This window comes from Egretta garzetta, unplaced genomic scaffold (genome assembly GCF_000687185.1).
Source record: "Egretta garzetta isolate BGI_Z169 unplaced genomic scaffold, ASM68718v1 scaffold460, whole genome shotgun sequence".
NCBI lineage: Eukaryota > Metazoa > Chordata > Aves > Pelecaniformes > Ardeidae > Egretta > Egretta garzetta.
The window spans coordinates 235566-244592 of NW_009258384.1; the positions used below are offsets into that span (position 1 = coordinate 235566).

The 9027-nt window shown below is 47.0% G+C and overlaps 1 protein-coding gene across 1 annotated transcript in view; it reads right to left on the bottom strand.

Annotated features, from left to right (window-relative positions):
* PUF60 (poly(U) binding splicing factor 60) overlaps positions 1-8702 on the bottom strand; it is a 20239-nt gene extending 11537 nt beyond the window's left edge. The window contains 4 exon segments of the mRNA XM_035897697.1: positions 3501-3551; positions 4577-4666; positions 6392-6487; positions 8074-8702. Coding sequence (XP_035753590.1) covers positions 3501-3551; positions 4577-4666; positions 6392-6469 — 219 coding nt within the window. The 5' untranslated portion in view covers positions 6470-6487; positions 8074-8702.
* Positions 8703-9027: the final 325 nt, after the last annotated feature.

Genomic DNA, 9027 nt, shown 5'->3' on the forward strand with positions numbered 1-9027 from the left:
CCCCCCCCCCCCCCCCCCCCGCCCCAGGCAGTATGAGATCCAGTACTAGACACCACTTCCACCGCACAGTTCAAAAGCAAAGGAAAAGAAATTAAATGGTTAAATGAAACTTCTTAGTTAAGCGTGTGGTGCTAGTACTTATCACTGCCTGTTGGTACTGGCTCAGATAGTGGTGCAGCCCCCAAAGACTCCGCCCTTAGCAGTTTCGGTGCAGAGAAGGTCTCTGTGCTATTTTCTCCTAAGTATGCCTGAAAACCTGTTTGCAAGACAAATCCAGAAATTTCTTACAGCACGTATCCAAAAAAGTATCCTTCAATTATTTTTCACCCTTATTGCAATTCTAGAATTGCTACTACTAATGAACATTATTCTAGGAAGATGCTGCCTACAAAAAAGAAAAAAAAAAAAAAAAAAAATCATCACAGGTTTGGCCAGCATCTCCTAGCAGCACGTCTTGGGACCAAGGCAGAAATTAGGTCTCTGCAGAGGCAGCTCCCTATGATCAGCAAGACTGAATTACAGTGCGTTGGAGATATGCGCAGGGCTTCACTCCTGTTCTGCGTGGAACAGATGGAACCAATGTAAAGCAGTAAGGGCTACGGACTGTTGCAGAGTAGGCAAACGCAGCGTTAAGCTTGATGCCTCTCTCCCTCCCCAGCACCGCAGTGCTTGGCACCAAAGCAGGGAGCTCTGAACCACCACCTCTTCCCCACCTCCACTGCTTCAGAGGGTCTTTCACCCAGGCCTTTGCGAGAGGCCTACCTTCAGAGTGCCGTAACGAGCACGAGCACAATCAGCTCTAACGTGGCCGGGGATGCTGCAACTCACATGGCAAAATAGAAGGGACAGCATTTTATCTGTGGTAGTCCCAGAAGCGTGGACTCAAACTGTACCCAAGGAAACCCTTCTCCCTCATAGTACCCATATGTGAGTGACATTGACCACAGGAGGAAGCAAACTGTAAAGGTCCAACTCCTATTATTCAATACAGCAGGGATACTATAAATAGGAACGGTTCTCACCCCATACTGCTGCTCCTGAAGTGATATTAAGCTTGCCTCTTGACTGGGTTTAAGTATTTCACACAGTTAAAAATAAGCTGTTTTTCAATTTACTCTGCAATGCTGTGACTAGGAGGACTATGGCACGTGTACAGGCAGGACAGCTGACGTGTTGTCTCCCAGGTTCTCCAGCACATTCCCAGCTTGGTGCAGGAAAGCCAGTGACCAGTAGCCCCTCAGTCAGTGTAGTGTGTCCATTTATGGGTTCAGAGCCATCACCATTCCAACCCCAAGTGTCCGAGGGAAGTGCCTCACCCATGGTGCCACAGACTGTGATAAAAGTTTAGTGGTTTACGAGGAGTGCTTTTTGATGAGACACTGCAGCCTTGCACCAGGCAGGGGGATTTGTCACCTTCTGAAGGTCTATATATGCAAAGGGGACCTTTCCCCATTCGCAGTTATCAATGCCACAGGTGCCAGAAAAACGGCATTTGTCCCCTCCCACGGCAGCAGCCTTTACAGGAGGCAATCCACACCTTACCCTGCTGCAGAGATCCTAGCAAAACAGGGCGGGTGGAGTTACATCAGCACCATACCAGAGAGCTGGGCCTACGGAAGGCAGAGCTGAGGTGCACCACGATGCCTACAGGGATACGTGGATCGGTAGCCTCAAGTCAGGGGAATGATGCAAGGTACCTCTGGGAACCAAGCACACGAGTGTCAAACTCGTGACGAGAAACCTCATTGTTTGCACTAGCTACACTAAGTAGACTTTACTGGCCACTGCCCCTTTTCTCCACCTACAAAATGGAGTTTAAAGTATCTGCAACCACCATAAAGGCAGCAGCCGATAGTTTTAATCTATGTAATGTCACTGTTAAGTGCTTATGAAGGTTATTTTAAGGGCAAGCCAAAACATCATCTTTGAGTACTTCTTTAAACAAAGGAGGTGATGCAAAAACATAATCACTAGCTTCAATTTTCATAGGACGCCAGGAAATTGTGCTCATCTTGCTGAAGTGACATGGAAATTCTGAGCTGTAATATTTGGAGGATTAAGCAGACAGGAAGCTTTAATCTCAGGCACTAAGATACTGCAATAAGAAGTTCAGGCTGCGCTTCCTTCATGTAGGAATTGATGGATCTTGTCAACAGGAAAAAGTGTTGGACAGAGGTCTGTCTGCATTTCCTACATTCCTGATGGGCTTTGGGTAAGGCATTTGATGAGGACAGGGCATCCTAACTACCCTGAACCATGCCACAGCCGAATGATTCAGAGCAAACTCCTGCTTCTAGGTTCTGTCCCGTCAGCAGTGGTCTCTGGCTCCCTAGAGAGGCAGGAATGTCTTGGGAAAAGGATTCACAGTACTGGCTATGCCCTTGAGGCTAAGGAGAAATTAAACATTTCTTGTTACATTATCAGGACACACTTTGGATCTGTTTCCCAGCTGTGAATAATGAGCCAAATTTTTTTTTAAGCAAAATTGATGGAGTTATGATATCAAGTATTAACTGGTATGGGCATGAGGTTCAGAAACCAGCTATGCCAAATTCACATCAAGATGCACGCTTCTATTCCATTCCAAACCTATGCACCCCCGTAAAATTTATTTTGGCTCTCCTGCTGACACTCTACCTACTGTGGCAGTGCTAAAGGAGGGAAAACATGTGATTTTAGTTTTACTGCATCTTTCATTTTGGAGTACAAGCCTCCAGTTGCATTTTATACCAAGCACAAATATTATATTCCAGCACGATGGAAAAATATTTACAAATGAACGTTTGCATGCAGAGTGGCACTTATAGGACACTTTCTGCATTGGCCATAGTCCAACACGTCTAAGAAAAAGGAGGGGATGGATAATCCCAGGTAATTAAGCTCTCTGTGGCATCTGATTAGAAATTCCAGCTCTAAAGGACTGCACAGGTTCTCCGAACAGCCCTGCAGTTCTGTTACTTCCATCCTGCTTTTACTTTACTGGAAACATGCCATATTCACCTAGTCCAGAAACATGCACAGTAAGAGCAGTCTTACACCTGGGCTACAATATCTTCTGCAAACCTATAGTGCCCCAGGCCTCCCCAGCACCTTAGCTGCCAGGTCTCCGGTGCTGTGAGTTTGCTTCATAAGAAATTGCCCATTTGTGAGTTACCTTGGCAGTTAGTTTTAGGTCAGGACCTCAGAACTGTAGCATCCCTAGAAATGCAGCTCCCACAATTTCACAGGTGTGTTCAGAACTGTTCGAAATCTAAAGCTTTCTTTGCCAACTGACTCCAGGACCCCGACTGCCAGTGTCACAGCAGACTGCACCCAGCCTAGGGTCTTCCTCTGGGAAGTTTACACTTTGCCTCTGCTTGTTGTGCTTGTCCATAACAGGTGGGTATGTGGGAGGGTTGTGCTGGGTTGAGTTAAGAGCATTGTATTACCACTACATACTTCCCCACTCTAGGCCCTGACTAAGACAAAGTGCCCAAGAAGAAGTGAATATGTCTATTGACCGATTGTAAAGGTGAGAGAGGATCTCCAAAGCCCATTGTCACTGCTGCCATCTGAAAGACAGTAAAGACAGAGTTCAGTCTGTTGGAGCTGAGCATACTACGGCTGTTTGTAAAAACTCAAGCAGAGCGGCGGCACAGGGAACCTGCGAGAGAGGCCTCTCCTTCCTTGCCCCTCACTGCCTGGTCCCAAGGACTGTCCAGCGCTGGGACCCTGCAGATTCCAGTCCCACCAGGTCAGGGTGGAGTTGTGCTGCTGCCACTGCCTCAGGAAGCAGGGTCTTCTCCCAGGGGGGACTCAAGGCAATAGTAACCTCTGTAACCACTGTCGTTGATTCACCCCCAGCATTTAAAAAGGAGCCCCTCAACTAGAACAGACACTCAGAAACATGCACAGCCCTGAAAGGCCAGAGCTGCCTCATGTGGCAAGCACATCCACAGTGATTCTTCATTAAAAAAAAACATCACCCCAAAGCCATTATTCTGGGCTTCCTAACTTTGAGTGGAAGGCAGAGAGACGTGTTCAAGAAACCTCTGAAGGAAGGGAGATTTAAATAGCAGTTACAGGTTCTCCCCGTACATAGGCATTCCAGTGTTAGCAGGAATAGCCAGTGGAACTTCTCCGAAATTGCGGGTGTACCTGGGTGAAGGGGAGGGAAATAGGGTAGCACTGCCAATAACAGAAGAGACAGGCACCCTCCCCTCAAGTGGAAGAGATGGTGAAGGATACTGTTCCGCGTATCCCTAGACACCACCTTAAAGGTAAGTTGAACGTGAAACCCACCACAAATTCTTTGGCTTCTGGCATTTCAAGAAGCATTTGCCCAGCTAACAGGAGAGAAACTCTTAAAAATTTACTCTTTGAATGAGTGAAATTTGGGGGCAATTTGTGCAGGTGAGTAAAGGGAGTCTCTTCAGGGGGCTGAAGACAGTATACTTCTGCTTCACTGTGGAAACACAAGTGCATGTACCTGGCTCCGGGCAGGCCTCAGGGCTGTGCTCTGGTTCTAAGTGCAAAAAGAACTCCACCTTATTGGGGAGAGTAAGACACAGAAGGAGCATCTCAGAGGGTCTCTCACCTGAAGGTTGGTGAGCTGCTGTTGCTGGTGGGCGATGGTTTGCTTCACCAGCACACTCTTGATACTCTGCTCCATCGCATACTTCTTTGCCTAGAAAGAAATACAGACTCTGTAGTCACAGGGCAACACCACAGAGCCGGGAACGATGTTTGATTTTACACCACAGTTCCCCAGAACCACACGACTGGCTGCCAGCGGAACTTTCTGGCGCTCCAGCCCTAAGCACTAAGGCACTGTACATTAGCCAGTGGCCAACAGCTTACTAACATCTCTGTCTGCATCTCAGAGTTGTGAGCCCTGAAATACAGCGCAACGCTTGAGCAGAGGATTGGATGGACTCGATCTGCACCAGGCACAATGTTAGGAAAGCAGCATGCACTACGCACTTAGCGTTTCCCCTCTTCCGCCCTCTGCCCCTTCGATCCCACCATAGCACCTTACCTGCTGGCATGAGGGCAGGACAGATAGCCTCCTCCAAGTCCTTTCCACTCAGAGAACATCTGGACAAAGAGGTTCTACAAAAGGGAATGGGGCTCCAAATCCCCATGTCCAGTCCCTTGACTGGGCACTCCCCCTCTCTTTTCTGATCACATCTGGCCTGTTCTAGTTTGGAGAACCCACTGCTTTTGCTCACTAAAATGCTCCAGCTCTCCTTCTCTGGTTCCTAGCCTGAAGACACAAGACTGATTTGTCTTTTTCTTTCAGTCTTCTACAGATTTGACAAAGCCTGAGCTTTACACTCAGTGATGTCGACATGGAGGCTCTTTGTCAAGGGAAACCTAATACCCACACATGTGCCTATTCCCAGGGGACGGTACAAACACATTCAGCCAACCCCTCAGGCACCTGCTTTCCATGGCTGTACGTGTTTGGGAGGTGCCAGGGAACGGTAGGCTCTAAACCGTGGTTTTGAGACGTGTGCTTCGGAAACCTGGAAACGGACAAGGGGATTTACATCTGTCAGCTACGGTGAAGCCAGAGGAAACGAGGCCGTTTCACACTGTGAGCCAAACAACACACACACAAGCAACTTCAACATTACGGGAACATTCGCACGAAGCCTACCTAGAACAATACTATACCTGCCTCACCAGAGTATGGAAGACACCTAGCCCACAGCTCCCACATTCCCTGGTTTTGTTTTCTTTTCCCTCTTTTCCCAACTCTGCTCTCCTCTCAGTAAGCCAGGCATCACTCACTCCCATCAGGAAAGTGGGCAAGAAGTCAGCAGTAACCTCCCCACCAGCTGTATAAAACAGGACCAACAACCAGAAATCAGAGCTGGACTGAAATTTCATCTAGATTAAAACAGGCTGCTCAAATGGGTTGAAAAGTACTTGCTACTGGGTCTCTTTATGACAACATGGGAAAGAGCGTAAGTGAAAAACAGAGATATTGCATGATGTGTTCTTGTCTGGACAGAATAAAAGACCAGCTGGAGCATATCAGAAACCTATTCCTTGTGGAGTACAGGCTGCTCCTTGCAGCGACTTTGTGCAGCTGCATACTGTCTTAGAATTACAAGGTGATCTTAAGATGTTATTTACTTATGAGTTTGATTATTTTTTTTTTTTAAATTAAAAACACTCTTCCCCACCCTAAGCGCAAATTCCACGTCATGCTCCCCAAAAAGCATCTATAAACTCTAAACCAAAACAAGTAATTCTTGGGCACAAATTTGGAAGTGTGAATCCACACACAGCATGGCCACTACCCCATCCACGTTCTTGGTAGGCGAGTTCCCTTTTATCAGGTCAGTAACAGATGCTCATTTGGAAAAACCAACAAACCAAAATTCACATCTAGTTTACTCACTTTCTGGAGAGCTTCCTGCTGTTCTGGTGTGAGGGGAGGAAGCCCCAGCTTAGCTGCAGTGCTTTGTCCATTTTCCATCTTAATGGACTCCGTACCCTGAGAAAACAGAAAACACTCATGAAAAAACTGTTCTCATAAAGGGGACCGATTTCTTCATTCCCAGAAGCCCAAACCATTTCATGTCAGAATGCCATAGTTGGCTAAAAAGTCTTATTATTACTTATTGGTAATTCATGGAAACCTGTCAATATTCTAGCCATTCCCTATGGGAGAGCTATTCCGTCAATTGTACAAGCTGCTGAACTTGTTGGATACTTAAATAGTTCCCTAACTACCAGATTTTCAGTTAAAAGAAAAGGAAATAATCCCCAATCTTCGTTCACATCATCTCCATCCTACCTCTCAACAGTTAAACCCTCTCACATGTAGCCATCTATTCTCTCCTTCCATCTCTCCCTATACTGATTTGTCACCCTTAGTTTCTCAAGTTCTCATTTAAAAGTCTTCTCCAAAACATTTCCAAAGCTCACCTACTAGGAACCAGGCAGCACCATTCCCATACTTAGTATGAGACACACACTACCCGCCCACACAGATTCCCAAACCCAACATCAGGGTAGTTCTAGAATGAAGCTTCTGGGCCACTGACCTGACTTCATGATTTCAGACATACGCGTGGCTAACAAGTGTTAGCCCTAAGTATTCTACTGACTTCCCTACCTCATGCTCACGCTTCACACTGAAGCCCATTCCTGTGAAACGACTGGTCAGTTATTCCTACTACATTAATAACAGCAGGTTTCTCTAAGGCGTACCTACCAACCTGGCTTTGGTTAAAGTGATTCAGCAGCTTCCCACCACCTTGTATCCTCAGGATATTGCTCTCTGCCATCCCAAAAGTGCCATCACATTATTTCACAGAGTGAAAACAGGGTTCATCACTAAAAGCCTATTAACAGATATCCCAGTTCTCCAGTTAAAAAAGCAAGCACTCTGTAACAAGCACAGTGCAGAAAAGAGGAACAGACCCATTCAGATGGCAAAACAAACCCAGCTCTCTCCAAGCGCAGGACCAAAGCTCTCACTCAGAAAAGATGTATATCATCAACATAATTGGCATTTTAGCAGAAGGAGCAGCAAGTATTCCCGCTCATTTGGTTCCCGTTCATTCAGAACAATCACCTGCTCGTGGCACTGGCTAACGACATCGACATTTCCCATGGGCCCAAATGTCTCTGAAAGACCACTGGTCTCCTCCTCCAGAAAAAAAAGTCTTAGAGGTACACCAAGACCTTACAAACATAATACCAAAATGTACAGCAGCAAAAAGCTGGTTTTTGGCTACTTCTGAGGCCTCAGAGAGAAAAACCACATCTTTCAGAAGCAAAAGCTCCTGCATCATGGCTGTCCACGAATTGCACGTTTCGCTGCATCCTCTTTATCCTAGCAGAAGGCGAAGGGGAACACGCGTGGACAGAGATGAGCTGCTGCAACAACTCTCAGCAAGGCACAAGAGAACCATCAGATGCACTTCGTGATAGCAGAGCATGCAGATAAAAGTACACACACATTTCCACAAGGAGAGCCATACACCGTACACCTGACTGCTCGAGAGAACATCAGCCCAGCTCCTGCACAGCGTCTCCAGCAATAGTGCTCAGCAGACAACAGCCACAACTCACCCGTTTCCTCTAGAATCGCAAGTTCCCTGACAGTCAAATTTTTCGCTTACAGTATCTTGTATTTTTTCTGTATATTGATGTGTAGAATGTTCTGTTTGTGACGGGGAGGAAAAATGCAAAAATAGTTAAGATACCTAACCACACGAATTCTTGTGACATACACCACCCAAGTACAAATGGAGCTCAAGCACATTCACATGGTTTTCTCAAACCGGGGTAACAATTTAGATTTTAAAGATTATTATGGAAGTAACAGAAATTGCCAAGTTCAAGAAGTAAAGAGCAGCAGAGAGGGGAAAAGCAGCAGCTTCTCAGAAGGCACCTTGGCACAGGCCCGAGGTAGCAATCCTCAGGTCCTCCCATTAAAAGGGGTGAAACGCAGAGCACAAGAGCCCCAAAACTCAAGGCGTCCTAAGCGTCTGCTTTACCTACGGTAATTACTCTGTGGTAACTGCAAGCTCCAGCTGCAAGGACAGAAGGTGCAATGTGCCAGCCCTTCAACACCAAGGCCGTTGCGTACCTGCCATGAAGGCTGCAACCCCCCCCGCCGGCCCATACGCTGGGGACAGGGCGGTGACGCTGCGCCGTTCTGCACACCAACCCCCCCAGCTGACACCCCTCCGGGCTGCCACGGAGACTCTGCATCTGCATTTCCCTCGAAGCAGGGCTGCCAAGAATCCTTTCCCCCAACTGATGGGGGCGAGGGGACTGATCCTAAATGCTGCTTAGTCAGCTCATTAACAAAATTTTTTATTTTACTCACTGGGTAGAAAGCGGGGTCACATTCCTCTTAAGCAGATAAACCCTGAAGAGTGGATGAAGGGGAAAATGGCTGGTTTACAACCTGTCACATTGCACACATAATCAGTTTCTTTGGCTCACCAAATAAATTAACTAATGGCTCCCCCCCCCCCCTTTAGGAGGATCTGGGGAACTACAGACCTGTCAGTCTGA